Here is a 23,305-nt window from a genome sequence, read left to right on the forward strand (position 1 = left end):
AATGACGCAGCTCATAGAATTAGAAAGTATTCCGCAAAAGGACCCAAAAATAGGGAGACAGAAGGAAATAACAAAGCTGAGAGCAGAAATCAATGAAGTGAAAACCTGAAAAACAATCCAAAATATCAACGAAAGCAGAAGTTGGTTCTTTGAAAAAATAAACAAGATTGATAGACCACTGGCAAAACTAACAAAGAAAGAGAGAGAGAGAGAGAGAGAGAGAGAGAGGGAGAGAGAGAGAGAGAGAAACTTGATAACTCATATTAGGAATGAAAAAGGAGAGATTACTACTGATATGGTAGAGATCCAAAGGGTAATCAGAAACTACTTTGAGAAACTCTATGCCACTAAAAATGAAAACCTGGAAGAAATGGATAAATTTTTGGACTCTTAAAATCTTTCGCAGTTGAATGAAGAGGATGTAGCATATCTAAACACACCCATCACTATTAAGGAAATTAAAACAGTAATCAAATTTCTGCCCAAAAACAAAAGCCCAGGCCCAGATGAATTTAATAATGAATTCTTTCAAACCTTTCAAGAGAAACTACTACCAATCCTGACAAGACTCTTTCATGAAATCGAAAAAAACAGGAACACTTCCAAATAGCATTTATGAAGCCAACATCACCTTGATATCTAAACCAGACAGAGATGCTACCAAAAAAGAAAATTACAGACCAATATCGCTGATGAACACAGATGCAAAGATCCTCAACAAAATCCTGGCAAATAGGATTCAATGCCTCATTAAGAAGATTATCCACTACGATCAAGTAGGTTTCATCCCAGGAATGTAAGGCTGGTTTAACATCCATAAATCTATCAACATAATACACATCAACAACAAGAAAAATAGAAATCACATGATCATATCAATAGACGCAGAAAAAGCATTTGATAAGGTCCAACACCCATTCTTGATCAAAACTCTCAGCAAAATAGGAATGGAAGGAACCTTAAGGCCATCTACCATAAGCCAAAGGCAAATATTGTCCTCAATGGAGAAAAACTGAAAGCCTTTCCTCTAAATTCTGGCACAAGACAAGGCTGTCCTCTCTCACCACTCCTATTCAACATAGCATGGGAAGTACTTGCTATAGTGATTAGGCAAGAAAAAGATATCAAGGGAATCCAGATAGAAAAGGAAGAAGTCAAGCTCTCGCTGTTTGCAGATGACATGATACTCTACCTAGAAAACCCTAAAGTCTCTATGAAAAAGCTTCTAGAAACAATAGACTCATATAGCAAGGTGGCAGGCTACAAAATTAACACACAAAAATCAATGGCCTTTCTATACACCAATAGTAATAAGGAAGAAATGGACATTAAGAAAACAACCCCATTCACAATAGTGCCACACAAATTCAAATATCTTGGAAACAACTTGACTAAAAGTGTGAAGGACCTATACAAAGAAAACTATAAAACTCTGCTCCAAGAAATAAGAGAGGACACACGGACATATGGAAGCACATACCCTGCTCATGGATTGGCAGGATTAACATCATTAAAATGGCAATACTCCCCAAAGCATTGTACATATTTAATGCGATCCCTCTAAAGGTACCCATGACATTCTTCAAAGAAGTGGATCAGGCACTTTTGAAATTCATTTAAAACAATAAACACCCTAGAATAGCTAAAGCAATCATTGGGAAAAAGAATATAGGAGGAATTACTTTCCCCATCTTTAAACTGTACTACAAAGCAATAGTTATCACAACAGCATGGTACTGGAATAAAGACAGGCCCTAAGATCAGTGGAATAGGCTTGAATACTCAGAGAATGTTCCCAGACATACAATCACCTAATTTTTGATAAAGGAGAAAGAAATCCTAAATGGAGCAAAGAAAGCCTCTTCAACAAGTGGTGTTGGCACAACTGGCTAGCCACTTGCAAAAAATTAAACTTGGACCCCTAGCTAACATCATGTGCGAAGGTTAAATCCAAATGGATGAAATACCTCGATATCAGACCTGAAACCATGTATAGAACAACACGTAGGTAAAACACTCCAGGACACTGAGACTAAAGGCATCTTCAAGGAGGAAACTGCACTCTCCAAGCAAGTGAAAACAGAGATTAACAGATGGGAATATATTAAACTGAGAAGCTTTGCACCTCAAAAGAAATAGCGCCCAGGATACAAGAGCCCCCACTGAGTGGGAGAAACTATTCACCCAATACCCATCAGACAAGGGGCTAATCTCCAAAATATACAAGGCACTGACAGAACTTTACAAGAAAAAAAATCTAATCCCATCAAAAAATGGGGAGAAGAAATGGACAGACCCTTTGACAAAGAAGAAATACAAATGGCCAAAAGACACATGAAAAAATGTTCCACATCACTAATCATCAGGGAGATGCAAATCAAAACAACTATGAGGTACCATCTCACACCCCAGAGATTGGCACACATCACAAATAATGAGAACAAGCAGTGTTGGCAGGGATGTGGAGAGAAAGGAACTCTTATCCACTGCTGGTGGGAATGCCGTCTAGTTCAACCTTTATGAAAAGCAATATGGAGATTCCTGCAAAAACTGGAATTCAAGCTCCCATGCGACCCAGTTTTACCACTCCTAGGAATATACCCTAGGAACACAAAAATACAATACAAAAATCCCTTCCTTACACCTATATTCATTGCAGCACTATTTACCATAGCAAGACTCTGGAAACAGCCAAGATACCCTTCAACAGATGAATGGCTAAAGAAACTGTGGTACATATACACAATGGAATATTATGCAGCTGTCAGGAGAGATGAAGTCATGAAATTTTTCCTATATATGGATGTACATGGAATCTATTATGGTGAGTGAAATAAGTCAGAGAGAGAGAGAGAGAGACGCAGAATGGTCTCACTCATCTATGTGTTTTAAGAAAAATGAAAGACATTCTTGCAATAATAACTTTCAGACACAAAAGAGAAAAGAGCTGGAAGTTACAGCTCACCTCATGAAGCTCAGCACAAATAGGGATGAGTTTAGTTGGAGAAATAACTACATTTTGAACTATCCTAATAATGAGAATGTACGAGGTAAATAGAAAGCCTGTCTAGAGTACAGGCGGGGGTTGAGTGGGGAGAAGGGAGATTTGGGACATTGATGATGGGAATGTTGCACTGGTGATGGGTGGTCTTCTTTACATGACTGAAACCCAAACACAATCATGTATGTAATAAAGTTGTTTAAATAAAAGAAAAAAAAGAAAAAAAGAAAGATAGAAATTGTGGGTTAGCTCAAGATAGACTTAAAATAGAACTAAATACTTCTTCATTTTTTAACAAATGTAAACTATTTATTGAATATTTGCCACCAAATAGTGTTAACTTCTTAATTTTTTATGTTCCTCTTTTGCAAGTTTCATTTTTATTCGATAATTTTAGTAAGTAAAAGAGGAATATACATAGTTATTGCAGTAACATTGAATTATATCATATATTTCAGCACTATAAACTCACATCTATAAACATTAACTTCATTACAAAAATCCAGCTCTAACCCTTACTTTTTTAGTATAAAGACCCTATTTTTCCTTTAAAAAATTTTTAATTAAATCACTGTGACAGGGACCAGAGCGATAGCATAGTGGGGAGGGTGTTTGCCTTGTATATGGCCAACTCATCTGACCCCTGGCATCCTGTATGGTCCTCCAAGCACCACCAGAAATGACCCCTGAGTTCAGAGCCAGAAGTAAGCCCTGAGCACCACTGGGTGAGACCAAAAAACAGAACAAACAAATAACTGTGACATATAAAAAATTGTTGATAGTTGAGTTTCAGTCATTCAGTATTCTAATACCGATTTCTTTATCAGGTTATACTCCTTGCCATGGATGTTCCTAGTAACCCTCTCTCTCTCTCCCCTTCCCCAGCCTGCCTCTGTGACTGGCATATCTCTCTCTCCTCTCTGTCTCCTCTGTCTCCTCTCTCTCTCACTCTCTCTCTCTCTCTCTCTCCTCTCTCTCTCTCTCTCTCTCCTCTCTCTCCTCTCTCTCTTCCTCCTCTCTCTCCTCTCTCCTCTCTCTCTCCTCTCTCTCTCTCTCTCTCTCTCTCTCCCTCTCTCTCCCTCCTCTCTCCTCTCTCTCTCTCTCTCTCTCTCTCTCTCTCTCTCTCTCTCTCTCTCTCTCTCTCTCTCTCTCCTTTCACTTCTCTCTCTCTCCCCAACAGTTACTGGAGGGGTGTCATGTATATAATTTTACTTCCTTTCAGTTCCCAGTTCTTGTCTAAGAACAGAACATTTTCAACTATTATTATTATTATCATAGTGACCCCTTCTGTGCCCTCACTCCACTCCCACGCATTTCTATTATAATGACCCTTTTTTCAAATGAACAAGAAACATGTTTGTACAAAACAGTACTCAAGGGCCCACCCTACCCACTTCTGTCGTCTTTCAGTAAGCTTGCACACCTGTTCTCCGCTTCACTGAACCACAACAAAGCAAGCCAGCACCCCATATCCTGGGCCTTCTTAGTGAGCTTGGCCTTGGAACCCCAGAGTCCCTGGAGGATTTCATGAAGCTGGGTTGTTTCTTGCAAGGACATTGTGCAGAGCTGTGCTCTGAGCACTTATAGGGGATCCCACTCTGACAGGGACCACAGATTTACAACTCTCTTTTTCCTGATTCTACAACCTGCTCCTCTCATGCCTTTGAGCTGAAAAAGGTCTAACTCTGGTGCTATAAACTTCAAGTTGTTACCCCATCCTCTGAGATTCCTGCTTATCTACGTCTTTTAAGGAGTCATTTTGTGGGGCCGGGGAGATAGCATGGAGGTAGGGTGTTTGCCTTGCATGCAGAAGGACGGTGGTTCAAATCTCAGCATCCCATCTGGTTCCCCGAGCACTGCTAGGAGTGATTTTTGAGTGCAGAGCAAGGAGTAACCCGAGTACCACAAACAATAAAAACAAACCGTGCTTGAGTCTTGGAGAATAGCTCAAGGGAAGCGTTGGTGACTCACTCTGGAATGTGGTTAAGTTTATACTAAACCAGGAACTGATATTAGGTTGAGAGCAGGCTAGGCACTTCCCTAGTAGCCCAGTTTAATACATTCAGTTCACAAATGATCTCCCTTCCCTGTTCCCTTCCCTTCCCTTCTCTTCCCTTTTCCCAATCCTTCCCCTTTATCTTTCTTCTTTCATTATGTCTTCCTTCCTCCTTCCCTCCCTGCCTCCCTCTCTCCTTTCTTTTTTCTTTTCTTTCTTTCTTTTCTTTCTCTTTCTTTTCTTTCTTTCTTTCTTCTTTCTTTCTTTCCTTTCTTTTCTTTCTTTTCTTTCTTCTTTCTTTCTTTCTTTCTTTCTTTCTTTTTTCTTTCTTTCTTTCTTTCTCTTTCTTTCTTTCTTCCTTCCTTCTCCTTCTTTCTTTCTTTCTCTTTCTTTCTTTCTTCTTCTTTCTTTCTTCTTTCTTTCTTTCTTTCTTTTTCTTTCTTTCTTTCTTTCTTCTTTCTTTCTTTCTTTTCTCTTCTTTCTTTTCTTTTTCTTTCTTTCTTTTCTTTCTTTCTTTCTTTCTTTCTTTCTTCTTCTTTTTCTCTTTCTTCTTTCTTCTTTCTTTCTTTCTTTTTCTTTCTTCTTTCTTTTTTTTCTCTCTTTCTTTCTTCTTTCTTCTCTTTCTTTCTTTCTTTCTTTCTTCTCTTTTTCTTTCTTTCTTTCTTTCTTTCTTTCTTTCTTTCTCTCTTCTTTTTCTTTCTTCTTTCTTCCTTTCTTTCTCTCTTTGTTTCTTTCTTTCTCTTTTTCTCTCTGTCTCCCTCCCTTCCTTTCTTCCTTCCTGCCTTCCTTCTTCGTTCCTCAGCAGTGCTCAGGACTTTCTTGGCTTTATGGTCAGAAATCATGTCAGGGCTTGGGGGACCATATGGGATACTAGGGATCAAATCTAGTTAGTTTGCATGAAAGGCAAGAGCCTTACTCCTACACTTCTCTCTCTCTTCTGTCCCCCTCTCCCCCTCCCCTTCTCCCCTTCCCCCTTCCCCTTCTCCCTCTCCCCCTCCCTCCCCTTCCCCTATCCTCTCCTCTCCCCTTCCCCTCCCTCCCCTCTCCCCCTTCCCCTCCCTCCCCTTCCCCTCTCCCCCTCCCCTCTCCCCCTCCCTCTCCTCCCCTCTCCCCCTCCCCTTTCCCTCTCTCCCCTCCCCCTCCCCTCTCCCCCCTCCCCCTCTCCCCCTCCCCCTACCGCCCCTCTCCCCCTCCCCCTCCCGCCCCTCTCCCCCTCCCCCTCCCGCCCCTCTCCCCTTTTCCCCCTCCCACCCCTCTCCCCCCCTCCCCCTCCCTCCCCCCTCTCCCCCTCCCCCTCTCCCCTCCCTCTCCCCTTTTCCCCCTCCCTCAGTCATAGAATGTTTATTACCCTTCACCAGTACACATTTCCTGTGGTAAACCCCCAGTTTCCTTCCTACCTACCCTCCCCCACCTGCCTCTGGGACATTTAGCATTTGACTTCTCTCTCCCTCTTTTTTTTTTTTTTCTGCAATGGTCTTCCACTATTTCTAGTGAAGGGGTTCCATGTATGTCACTTCATCCCTTTTCAGCAGCCAGTTCTTGTCCTGAGTGATCAGTTCCAACTCTCATTGTCACAGTGGACCGTTCACTACCCTAACTGCATTCACCACTCTTTGTGGCAAGCTTTCTACTGGTCCTCCTTACTCTCATCTCTATTGTCTCTGGGTATTATGACCATACTATTTTTTAATCTTTCTTATGAAATTATTCTATGTCTATCCTTCTTCCTCTGACACATTTCACTAAGCATAATAATCTCCATATGCATAAGCAAATGTCATGACTTCATCTCGTCTGACTGCTGCATAGATGCGGGTAGATGGACATGACATGTATAGAGGTACCACAGTTTCTTTAGCTACTCATCCGTTGACAGGCACTTGGGTTGTTTCTAGATTCTGGCTATTATATATACTGCTGTGACGAACATAGGAATGCAGGGGGCTTTTCTGCATGGTGATTTTGGGTTCCTAAGGTATATCCCTAGCAGTTGTTTATCATGCTGTTAAAGATGGTTTCTGATGCATGTAATTCCAGCATTGCATACCACACCCATCACCAGTGTATCTGCCTCCCTCCCCCAAGAACCCCAACACGCCCCACTCTTTCAACTCCCAAGTCCCTTGTGTGCATCGGTCCTCCGGCTGTTGCTTGGGCCTGTTATTGCTATCTTGCTGTATATCACTCATACTATTATTTTAATTTTGGGGTCACATGGAGTACTCAGGGCCTACTCCTGGCTCTGTGCTCAAGGTTTTCTCATAGTGTTTGAGGAACCAAGTAGTGTCAGGATATCCCCTGACACCCCAAGCCTCCCACATGCAAAGCACATGCTTGTCCCACTGAACTCTCTCCAGGTCCAATATTCTTTGGTATGAGAAGTAGAATATAGTTTAAAGCTTTGTAACTAACTACTGCCAAATAAGTCCCACCTGTATGATTCGCATCATGCCCCTTTCTTAAAGATAAATGAAGGGCCGGAGCAATAGCACGTTGGGGAGGACATTTGCCTTGCACAGCAGTCAACCCAGATTCAATCCCCAGCATCCCATATGGTCCCTGAGGCCTGCCAGGAGTGATTCCTGAGCACAGAGCCAGGAGTAACCTTTGAGCACTGCCGAGTATAGCCCAACAAGAAAACGAAACAAAAAGATAAGTGGGGGGCCGGAGAGATAGCATGGAGGTAAGGCATTTGCCTTTCATGCAGAAGGTCATCGGTTCGAATCCCGGCGTCCCATATGGTCCCCCGTGCCTGCCAGGAGCAATTTCTGAGCATGAAGCCAGGAGTAACCCCTGAGCACTGCCGGGTGTGACCCAAAAACCACAAAAAAACAAACAAACAAACAAAAAAAAGATAAGTGGAAATATAGCTAAAATGTTTTTAATTTTCACAATGCCTATAACCATAAAGCATGAAAATATAGGATTTTCCCCTATAGTGACTAGGCTATAGAGACTAGTGGGGGAAAACAGCCCTGTGAATAAATCATAGAATTGTTCTGGCCCTTTCTACCCACTGGAGATCTATATATGAACAGCAGCACATAAATTTACATTTTGACCTAAAAAAATTATAACATTTGGGCCAGAGCGGTAGGGTAGCACAGCGGTACGGCGATTGTCTTGCATGCAGCCGACCTGGGACAAAACCTGCCAGAGCGATTTCTGAGCTCAGATCCAGGAGTAACCACTGAGCCCTGCCAGATGTGGCCCCCAAACCAATATATATAAATTATATATTTACATATTATATAATATATTTATGATATATATTATATATAAATTTATATTATATACAACATTTAAGTCATTTCAGTTACAATTTAATTTGTATCTTAAAGGGCAAGTGAGTTTATGCCCTCCTCTTTTTGTTTTGGGGCCACACTGAAGTGCTCAGGGCAAGGGTAACTCCTGGCATTGCTCAGAAGAGCACGTGTACTGCGAGGCGTGAACTAGGGTCTTCCACAAGCAAGGGAGGCACCTTAACCCTTGTTATCTCTCTGCCCTTCTTAAACTCTTCTTATAAGGAAAACTATGAAGAGTAATTGAGTCAGAAACATATAGATGATGGTACTAATTAAAACACTGTAACTGGTATAGGTCCAGTCAATAAAAGGATTCAAATGAAAAATAAGTGCTTTCTAGGCCCTAAAGGAGAGAGCCCAGATTTAGTGGAAAGGATTAGCTTATAAATGCTCCTGTGGCAACTGGTTATTTAAGAATTTCCAATGAGGGCCAGAGAGATAACATAGTGGGTAGGGCATATTATTTTACATGGCCAACCTGAATTCTATCTCCAGGGCATTATATGTTCCCCAAATTACATGGCCCAAACACAAACAAAAAATAATTTAGTATCAATGGGAAGATTTTTTAAGATCCACAGAGATGAAAATAATTTTTATTTTGACCACATTGGCTCACATATCTTTCACAGTAGTATTTTAGGTACATATTAACATTGAATCAGGGGAATTCCCATCACCAAATTTGTCCTCCCTCCACCACCACCCCTTCCCTTCCTGCAACCTATATCCCCCACTTTCACCACCCCCCCCCCCGGCTGCTAGAGGAAGTGGTCCCCTCTGTGTCTAACTTATTACTAGTGATCATATATCTGTTTGGTCCTGGTACCCTCCCTTGTTTCCCCCTCTATTTGGGAGGTGGAGCTAGATAGTTCGAGTTATGTGGTTTTGTTTGAAGGAAAGAAAACCAATAGAATGTAGTAAAAAAAAAAAATCAAATAAGCTGAAAATGAGTGGAGTCCTTCTAAAGGCTTTCAACCTCAGTGTGAGAGAGGACAGGAAAAAGGTAATTGAAACACCTCAACAATACAGAAAGAAATATCAAATAAAATATCCAGTGAGCCCCTGAGCACTGCCGGGTGTGCCCCCCCCAAAAAAAAAGATATGTATGTAAAATATCCAGTGAGCACTGTAGCAATAAAGACAAGCACCACACAATAGTCTCGGTCCTAAAATCAAACCATGCCGGAGTGCAAAAAGAAAGAGAAAGATATAAAATAAAATAAAATAAAATAAAATAAAATTGGAGACATCAACTTCAATATCTACACCAAAATAAAGAAGTCAAAAAAAATCAATCAATAATTAAATACATAAATGGATAAAGGGATTATTTTGTGCTTTTTTTTTTTTTCTTTTTCCTCCTGCATAGGCATAGTAACTATTGGGAACATTATAGAAGGAAGGGATGAAAATAATTTTAATGGAAAACTTGAATAATACAAATGTCAAATGAAAATATCTAACACCAGAGGAAACTGGCAAGGACACTTGGAAAATATTAGCATCATATTTGAGAAGCAAATGAACAGTGATGTCAGAGATGCTATTTTTGCCTCAACTGAGAAATGTCTGAAAGGCTAAGATTGTTCTCCAGTGGTAAACTATGAAGAGAAAAAGCAGACCTACACACGAGTTGCTAGAACCGTTACAGAAGAGGCAGAGATGAAAGCAGATAATCAAGAGGGGCTGATTGGGTGTTTTAAACCTAGCTTACAGAGGGGTAGTCAATCAGCTAGCAGAAGCCATGGTCGGGATAGGTGATTTATCTAAGTCTAGGTCAGTGCAGAGGAGATCAGGGAGGCAATGCAGACTCACAGGAGAAGGTGATGATGCAGCAGAGAATGTGAACAGTCTGACAACAGTGAACTGTGGAGACAGATGGGGAGTTTAAGAGTGGCTAGAGGTAGGGCCTGAGTGATAGCACAGAGGTAGGGTGTTTGCCTTGCATGCAGACGACCTGGGACAGACTCGGGTTCAATCCCTGGCATCCCACATGGTCTCCTGAGCCTGACAGGAGCCATTTCTGAGCTCAAAGCCAGGAGTAACCCCTGAGCACCGCTAGGTGTGGCTCAAACACACACACACACACACACACACAATTGGCAAGAGGGTCCTGAGCAATAGCACAGTGGGTAGGGCTTTTGCCTTGCATGTGGCCAACCCAGGTTTGAACCCGGGCATCCCCAGACAGTCTCCAGAGCCTGTCAAGAGTAATTTGCTGAGCTCAGAACCAGGAGCAACCCCAAGTGCCACCGGGTATGCCCCTGCCCCCCCCCCAATGTGCCAAGAGACCTATTAGCAGAAAGTACAATTAGGGATGCTGGATATGGAAGCTCCTGTTTCTGCAGATGCTGTAGAACAAAGAGAACGCCTATCTGAGCTATTCAATGGAAGAGTTAACACGGAAAAATACTAGTTCGTTCCAAAGAATAATGGTCCTTCATTGCTTTATTTTTCAATTTTCTTATAATTAATGTTTGAGAAATCCTCAGGTGCTTGTTAGCTTTTCTAAAATTTTAGCTCACATTCTTTGTTTTCATGGCATATTGTCTATCTACCAACTTGCATTACTCTGTATGAATATTCTATATAATATTTCCTCAGTGGCTTAAAAGCTTACAAAATAATAATCACCTAAATTGTTATTTATCTTTTACAAATTGTCCACCGGTACCTTTTCCTAACTATCATTACATCAAAACCAATAAAAATAACTAGGAATAAGCATAAGAGAGAGAAAGAGGCAGACGAGATCACACAGAGATTGACATTTCCACTTGCAGCTGACCCCATTCCAATCCCTGGCACTGCAAATGGTCTCTGAGCACCATCAAAATGGCCCTAGGCACAGAGTAAGGAGTAAACCATGAGCACATCAGGGTGTGAACCCACCCCTACTTATTATTTCAAAGCCTGTACTCTAAAAAATCATATGAACCTGTTAAAAGTCATAGAAAGAGCCAAGGACATAGCTCAGTTTAAAAAAAAAAAATAGGGCCGGGCGGTGGTGCTAGAGGTAAGATGCTTGCCTTGCCTGCGCTAGCCTTGGACGGACCACGGTTCTATCCCCCGGCGTCCCATATGGTCCCCCAAGCCAGGAGCAACTTCTGAGCGCATAGCCAGGAGTAACCCCTGAGCGTTACCGGGTGTGGCCCCCAAAAAAAAAATCACAGACCTAGTTTGTGTGAAGTCTTGGTGTGATCCCCAACACTTCATGACACCATCCTCACACACTCACAAATACCACCATGAGTGTTCTGGGGGGCCCCTACATATCACTGACCTGAGTGCTGTTGCCAGAACACCACAGGACAGGACTGTGGTTCCTTCTTCTTTTATTTTTAAAGTGGAATATATGACATCAAAAAATGGGAAAATACTGGCTATTCTATGATGGTTAAAATAGCCAGAACAGTATAGAAAAAAAAAGCAATCTTTGTCAAAAACCCAACAGCATCTTTGACAAATTATAAAGCAAATAACATTAAAAGTTATATAAAACCACAAGAGTCTCCAAAACAGACCTGAGATTAAAGAACAAAACTCATAGCATTACATGTCCTGAATTATCCAAATTATACCATAAATCTACAGCAATAAACAGTATTGGGCTGGGATGTAGATGAAGACAGACACAAATATTTATTCCTTCTGAAATTGCTATTTCAGGAAAAAAAATGTTTGGCATTTTCTCAAAAAGTTAGTTGCCATATCCCCAGATTCCATTCCATGTATATATAAACAAAAGAGCTAAAAACATGTCTTTGCAAAAAAAAAGTACATGCAAAATGACATTATTCATCACAGTCTAAAAGTGGAAACAACCCAAAAAACCAATCAATTGATAAATGGATAAATATAATGAAGCATATATTCTATGCTTTCAAGAATTATTATTGATGGATAAAGTAAATTAAGTAATGAGAATACAGTGCCCCACACCCAGTCAAACCAGAAAGCCTGCTTCGGGCTGATACCTCTGTGGCATTCTTAGAAAAGAAATTTAAGTATCAGATTCTACTTTATTATAAGCCATAGCAGCTCGGTGTCATACTTTTAGCTCTACATCAGTAGTGGCCCAGAGCTCTACAACTTAACCCTATCAAACATCCAAGCTAGCAAATTTGCTCCAAATCTACAAGTCCTGGACACTTAAGTATTTCACAGTAGGGTCAGCCCAGTCGTATGACTGGAAAACTGATGGGAAAGTTACACAGTAATCTACCAAGCTCAATGAGTCCATACAGTAACATGGAAGGATTGGCATGAGCTAGCATGAGCTATAGCCAAATCCTTAGACACTGACTTTAGTAACATCATGGAGAGAAAGAACAATCATTTCAAAGTGGCCCTTGTTGATCTACCGATAATTTGATCATTTCCTTTGCCTTTGGGTTATGAGAAACAATGTAAAGTCAATTTGTTGTACCTGCATGGCGGCCTGCTGGGAGATTGGGGACACTGATTAAGGGAAGGTCACACTGGTCGTGAGATTGGTGTTTGAATTTTCAGTCCCTAAAACAATTGTATTATGAATAACTTGGTAAATCATGATGTTAAAATAAAATTAGAGGGGCCGGAGAGATAGCATGGAGGTAAGGCGTTTGCCTTTCATGCAGGAGGTCATCGGTTCAAATCCCGGCGCCCCATATGGTCCCCCGTGCCTGCCAGGAGCAATTTCTGAGCCTGGAGCCAGGAATAACCCCTGAGCACTGCCGGGTGTGACCCAAAAACCAAAAAATAAAATAAAATAAAAATTAAATTAAATTAAATTAAAAAAAAACATATTATAGCAACCGGTGAAAAAAAGCCAGACATGTAAAATTATTTCCAGTACAGGATATGCCCAGGATAGGAAGATTCAGAGAGACAGAAAGTTGGCAACAATGGTTGGCAGGAGCCTTAGGGAAGGCGAATGAGGAGTGACTTAGCAAGTCCCAAATTTTATTTGGGGGGACCACACCTACTGGTGTTCAGGACTTACTTATGGCTCTGCACTCAATAATCATTCCTGGCAGGCTTGGGGGGAGTATATAGAATACTGGAGTACAAATCTGGGTCAGCCATGTTCAAGGCAAACACCTTACCAACTGTACTATCTCCATGTTCCCACTCACAAATTCCTTTTCAGAATAATAAAGGAGTTGCTGAATTCAATGTGACAATAACACACTGTGTAAAAATACTGAAAGACGTCAGACCACATACTTGAAAGGGGTAAGTTTTAAGGTACATATATTATAGCTCAAAAATATGAAAGTTGGGGAGGGAGAAACATACCACTTGAAAACTGGGGAAAAAACAAACAAACTAGATTTTGTTTAGATAATGAATATAGGTGAGTTCTCTCTGCAACTTCTCTGATACTCAAGTTTTATATTATAGGCCTATGTTATTTTCAGAAGATCTGAATAAATTTCTTCCACAGATATACATAAACAGCTAACAGGCAAATGGGGAAAAAAATGGTGTTTATCAGTATTGATTATTAGGGAAATGCAATTCAAAACACTTGAGTGCCCCTTATCCCAGAGACCACAATGTCCTCTAATAAAAAGTCCAGAATCTTTAAAAAAAAAAAAAAAAGTCCAGAATCAATAAGTATTGGCAAAAAAAAAAAAAAAAAAAAAAGACACCGGTCCATAAAGCTGAAAATATACATTGGTTCAGTCTTCTGGAAAACAGCAATTTGTTTTGGCTTTGGGACAATATTTGGAAGTGTTTAAGGGTTACCTCCAAGCTCTACACCCAGGAATTGCTCCTGGTGGATTTGGGAGATCATATGGGATGCCGGGGATTGAACTTAGGTCAGCCTCATGCCAGGTAAATGCTCTCCTCGCTGTGCTATTGCTCAGGCCCCAAGGTACTTGTCTTGAATCTAGCCCTCAACCCACAGCACTGAACAGTCCTCCAAGCATTGTCAGGAGTCATGAACACAGAGCCAGAAGTAGCCCCTGAGCACTGCTGAATCTGTACTTCCACCCAAATAGATCTCCCACAAGATCCAGAAATTATATTCCTAGGGATCTATCCAGAGAATATGAAGACTTTATTTCTGGAAGATATATGCACACCCATGTTCATGGCAGCACTGTGAACATAGTCAAGATCTGGGATCATTGGCTGGCTCAGCACCAGATGGTCGAATAGAGGAGATGTCAAAGAAATTCACATCTATAAGAAAAGAGGAATGCCCGCCATTTGTGGTGTAAATGGATTTCCTGGGAATTCTCATAAGTGAAACAAGACAGAGGAAGAAGCACAAATAGCAGATGATCTCAGTCATATGTGGCATATAAACAGTCCAAGGAAACAGACCAAACAACCAACTTCCTTCCTAAACTTTCTCCAGAAAGGGAATGAAAACTAAGACTGGAGAGACTGCAGTGTATTCATTCTACTTTGGTGGCTGGAGAATATGGTTATGTGTATTTGAAGAGGTGAAGAGGGAAAAGATCCTCGTGTCCCTGAAACATATACATGTTGTAAACCATATAGCAACAATAGCTTCCTTGGAGTTTTTACACAATAATGGCAGATCGAAGATACTCTCCTTCTGGAGTGACATTTCCCAGAATGGATCCCAGCACTGTTCTTCTCTTCCTTGGCAGGGTATGAAATCACTGGCATTGCTAAGTGCCCAGGAGTGAGAAGTCTGTTAAAAATTGACCATTCTTAGAGTGTTTGCACGCTTGAGTGAATGTTTAACTGCCTATGTCAGTCAGTTATTGCCAGTAATCTAGAGTCCAGTACTCTGGATTATATACTCCAGGTCACTTTCGTGTGTTTGAGCCTTAAGATCAGCACTTGTAGCTCATAGGGCAATGCTTCCTCCATGAACCATACTGCTCCACTGCATCTGCATTTCTTTCCAACAAATCGACACATTCAAAACCTTAAAGCTGGGGCCAGAGCAATAGCATAGCTTCAGAAGAGTGTTAGCCTTGCACCTGGTTGACCTGGGATGGACCTGGGTTTGATCCCCAGCAACTCATATGATCTCCCAAACCCACCAGGAACAATTTCTGAACACAGAGCCAGGAGTAACCCCTGAGCCCCAAAAACCAAATAAATAAATAAATAAAACAAAATATTAAAGCCTTAAACCTGCTAATAGCCTTAAAATAGCTAAAGAGTTCTGGGTTTCCTAGCTTATAAACCATCACCTTCTCCTTTAAACTTCACCAACTCCCAGATTCCTGTCTTCCGATTGCTCTTTCTCTTTTCTGACAGCTTAACTGGGCAGCGTTTTTATGGACATGTGGGTAGTTCCTGACAAAAGGGTAGGAACTGTAAGTCAACAGACTTGGGCTAGGATGACCCAGCAAAGAAGCTCTGGTTGTGAGAGTCCTTTGGAGAGTCTGGAGAAAGAGTAACTGAGGGTCAAAGTAAATAATAACACTCCCCTGGGCAGCATTCCAGCTCCAGAGGGGGTGACTGGATGAAAGGGAACAGGCACCTCAGGAAGGGAGCCACAAGATTCTCTTCATTTGGGGGCCGGCAAGGTGGCGCTAGAGGTAAAGTGTTTGCCTTGCAAGCGCTAGCCAAGGATCAGGACCGAGGTTCAATCCCCCGGTGTCCCACATGGTCCCCCCAAGCCAGGGGCGATTTCTGAGCGCTTAGCCAGGAGTAACCCCTGAGCATCGAACTGGTGTGGCCCGAAAACAAACAAACAAAAAAAAAGAATAAAGATTCTCTTCATTGGAAAGCCTCGTTCATGGCAGACAGAGGAGGTTACTGGAACTTTTAAATGATAACTTGACATCTTAAAGCAAAAAGCCTTGGATATGGAGGTGCTGGGTCAAATCAAGCATATTCAAGTAATACACTACAATACAAATCAAGACATATTCTTTGTGCATGTACATGGGCATATGTACTAGGTATTGGACCCACAACCATATACATGCAAAGCAAGTATTCTACCACTGAGCTATAGTCCTAGCTCTGTATTTTTCCCTCTTTTGTGTGTATGGGGTAGAGGATTGCCAGGTTCATTGCCAAGGTCAGAGGATGAGTCGCTACTCAGTCCTATGGGTTGCCTGCGCCACCCCAAGCCTGGCAGTGTTCAGAGAGCCATCTGATGTCTGGGATCAAACCAGGTGTGGCAGCATGCAAGGCAAATGCCTCTACTCTTGTTTGTCAGTCCCACCCCTGGGTCTATATGACTGGAAATTCATTGCACAGTTTCAAACAGAGGAATAAAAACACTGATTTACCTTCTTCAAGACCAGGCATGGGTGCTATAAGTGGAAACAACTGGAAAGACCAGGGAGGAAGCAGAGTTGGGGTGACTTGAACCCATATGAGGACAGTGCAAATGGGGAAGGGGAGTGGATTTTGGAGGTGTTTGTCTTGGAGCCATAGGATTTGCTGATGGTTTGCGTGTGATGGCTTAAATGCAAGGACAGCTCCCAGGTTCTGTCCAACTGAGAACACAGAGCTCCTGATTCTATTGTGAGGATAGATAATGTAATTGTGCTTGCTACTACATGGATGAATCTGCAGAGTATCATGCTGAGTTAAGTTAGTTAGAGATATTGACACAGATGATCTCTCTTCTATACAAATATAAAGAGATGGGCTCGGAGAGATAGCACAGCGGCGTTTGCCTTGCAAGCAGCCGATCCAGGACCAAAGGTGGTTGGTTCGAATCCCGGTGTCCCATATGGTCCCCCGTGCCTGCCAGGAGCTATTTCTGAGCAGACAGCCAGGAGTCACCCCTGAGCACCACCGGGTGTGGCCCAAAAAAAAAAACAAAAAAAAAAACAACAAAAACAAACAAATATAAAGAGACATGCTGATGAAATAATGAATGCACAAAGACAACAGAAACAAATAGCCTGAGAACTTGTTAAAAGGGTTTTTTTGGGGAGACAGCACAGTAAGGGGAAAGAGGAAGTAGTGCTGAAAAATGGTATGAAACCCTATCAGTGACATTTTCATTAACCACAGTGCAAAAAACAAACAAGCCTCAAAAATTTCCTCTTTTCGGGCTGGAGTGATAGCATAGCAGTAAGGCATTTGCCTTGCACGTGGCTGACCCAAGATGAACCTCGGGTTGATTCCTGGCATCCCATTTGGTTCCCCGAGCCAGGAGCAATTTCTGAGTGCATAGCCAGGAGTAACCCCTGAGCATCACTGGGTGTGCTCCCACCCAAAAAAAAAGTTCCTCTTACCGAAGACATTGTGAAGGGAAGTGGACACTGTGAAAGGGTTCGTGTTGAAACCCAACCCTGAATAATTTCGAAATTTCATGATGACTAATATTTTTAAGTCTACGGGAAGAACTAATGGTAAAATTTCAGTGAGTCATTTGAGTAAAGATGGTAGATAGAGCTGTGGAGTTTAAGATGATCATGTAGGGAGAGAGTACAGAGTTTGAGGGAATGAAATGTAGCTCACTGTTATTAGATTTGTGCTTTGATTGCCTGAGGCTCCAGATTTGATCCTCAGCACCAAATATATATCTAATAGAATTGAATACAGAACTATTTCAGCATTCAGAAGTCTAGCATAGAAGTCTTCATGCAGAAGTGATGGGTCAGTAAAGAGAGTGGAAAAGCAATGACTGTGGTCAAAATAAAATAGAAAAGTGGACGAATAATGTTCACCCCACTTCCCTGAGATATTCACATTCTTGTTTCCAGGAATTACAGGTAAGTTAAGTATTAGGGGAAAGGGTTTTTCAAGTTCCAGGTGGAATTGGGATAGTCAGTCAGCTGGCTTGACAATAAGGAGAACATTCTGGATTGACTGCTTGTTTCTAACGTAGCAGAAGGTTCTTTGAAAGTGGAAACAGAAGACAGTCAGGGAAGGAAGAGGCAATAGAAATATGGCTGTGGAGATGCAAGGCTTGAAGGATGGACACAGAGAGCCCCCGAGCCTTTACAAGGTCATTGTCATCTTAGAACTTGGCACAGAAGATGGGAAACACAAGTGACACAGAAAAAGTTGGGATGATAGATCTGGTAGCACAAACATGGCTCCATGACTACCCAATTGCATCAGTGTATGACATGTTCTTCACCAAATAAAAATACTACAACAGAAACACACTTAAGACCTTTCTAGCTATGCCCTTCTGCCATCTGACCTTCTCCTATTACAGTGCACAGACCCTGTTCTCTAGCCAACTAAACGCCACATTTTTGTCCAAAACAGAAAATGGAACTCAATGGCAATCCGTTCTTTGAAGCAACATTCTTCTCTGATAAACTTAGGTTGCTTCAAAACCACAGCCCACTGCTATTTCTTAGCTGCTGCCTTCTGTGAACCCCATCTCAGACCATATATCTGCAGCTACATATAATATGTAGACAATTGCTCTCAACAGACTAAGCAGAAAATTCCTTATCTTAGTTGTCCAGACTTGTCTTAGCCACCACTCAGTCATTGACAAACCTTTCATTTATACTAACTCTCTATTTTTCTATCTTTATATATCTTCGAATCCAGTAGAGCACTGAATACTTCTTTGCAACTGATCTTTGCTGATCAAATGAGCAAATGAAGGGGTCCTTTAGTGAAATCCTCAATTTATAATTTTTGTGTAAGTGCTGGTAGTTTATTTTTTGTTTGGGGGCCACATAAGATAGTTTTCTGGCATTGGAGCTAGAGATAACTCACATGGAAGTGCTTGGAGGACTTGTGATGTCAAGGATCAAACCCAGGGCTTGTGCATGCAATGTATGTGCTCCTGCCTATTGAGTAATTTTATCTCCCCCAGAGTTGATAAATTTTAAAGTCTCAGAGTCCATCAAAATGTTTCTAAAGCTGCCAGTGACTCTGAAAACACGTCGAGGAGAGGAGCCCCCAAAGGCAGGGCAGAGCAGCACACATCAATCATTCGTCATGGTATTTACCCAATTCATCTTGACAGAAGCTGTCAGGAGGATTGATATACTTCATGGTGCTGACATCTAACTTCCAGTTGTGCTTGGTACATTTAACGGACCTAGAGGAAAAATGTTACTCGTCAAAATAAGAATTCACCCAGGGCCAGAGAGATAGTGCAGAAATGAAGGCACTTATCTTGCATGAGGTCAACCCCATTTTGATCCCTGGCACAACAGATAGTCCCCACAAGTAGTGCTGGGCATGGCCCAAACCTTCCTCTCTCAAGAAAGATATAGAGGGCCCGGAGAGATAGCACAGCGGTGCTTGCCTTGCAAGCAGCCGATCCAGGATCAAAGGTGGTTGGTTCGAATCCCGGTGTCCCATATGGTCCCCCGTGCCTGCCAGGAGCTATTTCTGAGCAGACAGCCAGGAGTAACCCCCGAGCAATGCCGGGTGTGACCCAAAAAAAAAAAAAAAGAAAGATATAGAGTGATTTCATTCTTTGGGGGTCTATAGACATTATTTTGTGAAGAGTTTAGTTGGTTGAATATAAAACACATGAAAGGAAAACTATCACCTCATTCTCAAATATCCAAATCTAGACTAATTATCAGTAGGTGATTTTTTTCAAATGAAATCAAACTATCATATCATAGATCAGATAACAACTGTCTCTAAGCTGTCATAAGCCAAAGACATGTCCAAAATGACTCATAAAAGCTAAGTTAGACAAGGTTCATACTGCACTTTGAGGCAGAAAGAATGATTCAGAACAACTCAAAATCTTGATCTCTAGTAGGGTCTTCTAAACCTAAGTCCAACTGAAGTTGTACTTTACATTTTTAACTGCCCTATATGTAACTGTGCTCTGTATTTTTAAATGTTTTATCTTTAATCAGTTTGTAGGTGAAAAAACCAAGAAAACAGGAAACCAACATAGTTTCAATTCTGAGAAAAATGTGACTGCTGGAACATTTTAAAAAATTAGCTCAATATTATTTTTTCTTAGTATTATTTTATTTTCCCAAATACATCTCAAACTGAAACCATCAGATTCTGTAAATAGAAATGTCTACTTTTACATGCAAGTGAATTGTGTTGATTTCCGTAAGCTGCATTTTAGATAGATTTCTGGAGTTTTTTGTTGTTTTTTTTGGGGGGGAGGGGGTTTGGTAGTGCCAAGGACTAAACTCAAGGCTTCACATACACGAAGGCAGTTTGCACCACCAGATCCTACACCCAGTTGTAATTAGATTTTGTTTTATCTCCATTTCTAGCAAAAAGCTGATTTTACCCTTCAAATCATGGACATACCCTATTGTGGCATTTTCTTTCTCTTTACTAAGTAGCCAACAATTTTTTTTTGATGAGAAGAAAAACTTCGATTCAGCATGCTGGTCAAAAAAGTTGAAATAGCAGAACCAAGCGTGATGGCAAGTAGACAGAATGGAGGCGAGCGCTTTGGACACAAGAGAGGTTATGAAAATTGGTTAACCTTGGAAAAGGAGAAGCAGGATAGACACAGATGCCACCATATGGAGACTCATCAAGAAGCTCCATAGACTCAATTTATTCTCAAAAGAGAAGTGAGCAAAGCTGTGAAAAGTCATGGTTACATTTTCACAACTGAAAACTCTTATAGGGGGACAGGATAAGTTCCCACCCTGCTGAAGCCTCAACAGCTGCACCCACACCTCATTATCACTACTATGCCAGGAACCCAACTTCACTGCTTTTTCACTGATCTCTGCAGAGAAACCTAACTGACAAAAATTCTAGGTATGCCTGTTTGGCATACCTGTTTGACTGAGACCTCTGGGTTCTTCTCAGAGTAAGAGTAGGCAACTTCCTGCCATCCCACCATAATCTCGGAAGCCCAGGCAGCCAGAGACACCACACAACCACCATCATATTAGGTCATCAGTCTAGCTCCACAGATCCTGGATTTCCTGGAATGCTCGACCTCATTTTCAATAACTGAGATCCCAGAAAGAATGCACTAAATTAGATAGCACAGAGACTACCTTAGGTCAGCAAATAAAACCAACGTCACAAAATGCTTAGCTAGCAACAAACAGTCTGAGTAAACTTTCAGATAATGACGGAATGAACCCACTGTAACAAAGTACAATTTTTACAAATTTTCTTAAGGTTATTTTTTAATAATTCCATTACCATTTAGTTGTAACATGCAATATAAAGTAAATTATTTGTGTCTACCAATGGGTCAGTCTTGGAGACGGTTGGGAAACTGGGAGCTATGATGGAGGGAATTTTGTTACACTGGTGGTGGGACTGGGGTTGGAACATGGAATGCCAGGAACAAACGTATCATGAGCAACTTTGCAAACCATGGTGTTCAAATACAGTAATACAATTTAAAAACAAAAGGCGGGGCCAGAGCGATAGTACAAAGTTAAGGCATTTGCCTTGCACATGGCCAACCCTGGACTGATTCCAGTTCAATTCCTGGCATCCATATGATCCCCCATTCCTGCCAGGACCAATTTCTGAACGCAGAGCCAGGAGTAACCCCTGAACGCTGAAAAGCAAAATCAATCAATCAATAAATAAATAAATAAATAAAAACAAAAGGCAAAGGAGAAGCAGGGCCACAGAGATAGTGCAATGGATCATTTACTAGCTTTGCGCATGGTCGACCCAGGTTAGATCTCTGGTCGCTTAAGCCCACCATTCTTCAGCAGAGAGTCAGGAGTAAACCCACCTCCAGAACACATGTGAATCTCTAGTCTCATGCTAAAGTATCCCATTACTTTGTGATACTTGATACCAAGAATGGTGCCAAAATATTTGCTCGTTATTCCTCAAAGAAGGCCTCCTTTCTCAAGGTGAACAATTGAAGCCAGATGTCACTTCAGAGTGAAATTCAGTCTATCTTCAGCTATAATCAAATCTAAGCAAAAGCAAGTCCATGTTTTCCATGGAAAAGACAAGGACACCAGACCAGGATTATTCTACAAAGTACATCTGACTCTTCTAGAAGAACTTTTGAGTCTCAGTATTTAAAGGTTGGTGTAAAGTTGGACTGTATCACCACTAAGAGCAGTAAAAGAAGAAATGAAACTTACCCTCATCGAGAAATCTAGATTAGGGGCTGAAGAGATAACACAGTGGTGGGGCATGTGACTTGCATGCAGCTGATCTGGGAGGAACCCAGCTTTGATTCCCAGCATCCATTTGGTTCCCCAGCCTGCCAGTGGTGATTTCTGAGTGTAGAGCCAGGAGTAGCCCCTGTGCTCCACTGGGTGTGGCCCAAAAACCAATCAATCAATTAATCAATAAAGTTAAGAAAGAGAGAGAACTCTAGATAAGGCAAAAAAGTTCCAAAGACTTAGCAGTATACAATATCCATGTGTTTGCTAAGCATTTTAAAAATTAATCAATCGTCCTCACCAGTGGCTGTGAGTAATTAAAAATCATATTACCAGATCCAGAAATGTGAGTTGGTTATGACTGCAATCAACTTAAAAAATACATTTTGGGTTTGTTGTTGTTGTTGTTTGTTTTTGTTTTTTTGTTTGTTGAGTCACACCTGGTGGTGCTAGAGTTACTCCTGGCTCTACCTCAGGAATCACTCCTGACAGGCATATGGGATGCTGGAATTCGAATCACAGTCCGTCCTGTGGCAAACGCCCTGCCCCTAAAAAATACATTTTTATGACTCACAAACTGAGATAAAAGTTGTGTTCAACCTGAAAAAATAAAAGTAAAACCCAACACCAAAACAAACAAAACACAGAAACAAACAAAAAAAACAGCAGCCATACTAAAGGCCGCGATTTTCCTGCCAGAAAAATGGCGCACCTCCTCCACCAAGCTCCAAAAGAAATGGCCGCCAATACTTCCCAGCTAACCCACCTCTCTGTGGCCTTCTCATAAAGGAGGGTGTGTGTGAAAAATCCCCCTTTCTGCACAAACTACAGCAACCCAATGCCGTACTCTACACCCTTTGACAGAAACAGCCCAGTTCCCTAACTTAACCTTATCAAACTTCCAAGCCACCAGATTGTGTTTCAGATCTCTGGATCCTGGACACTCATTATCTTATCATAGTGTCAGCCCAGGAGTGTCACAGGAAATTTGAAGGGAAAGTTCCATAAAAATCTCCCAACCTCAATGAGCCAAAACAGTAACACCAAA

At 41.4% G+C, this 23,305-nt stretch overlaps 1 protein-coding gene across 1 annotated transcript in view; it reads right to left on the reverse strand.

The window, feature by feature from the left end:
* The window catches only part of LOC125996169 (cytidine monophosphate-N-acetylneuraminic acid hydroxylase), a 159,264-nt gene that overhangs the window by 40,069 nt on the left and 95,890 nt on the right, over positions 1 to 23,305 (reverse strand). The window contains exon 5 of the mRNA XM_049765116.1: positions 19,171 to 19,262. Within this exon, the coding sequence (XP_049621073.1) occupies positions 19,171 to 19,262 (92 nt within the window). The remainder of the gene's footprint in view (positions 1 to 19,170; positions 19,263 to 23,305) is intronic.

This window comes from Suncus etruscus, chromosome 18 (genome assembly GCF_024139225.1).
Source record: "Suncus etruscus isolate mSunEtr1 chromosome 18, mSunEtr1.pri.cur, whole genome shotgun sequence".
Classification (NCBI taxonomy): Eukaryota; Metazoa; Chordata; class Mammalia; order Eulipotyphla; family Soricidae; genus Suncus; species Suncus etruscus.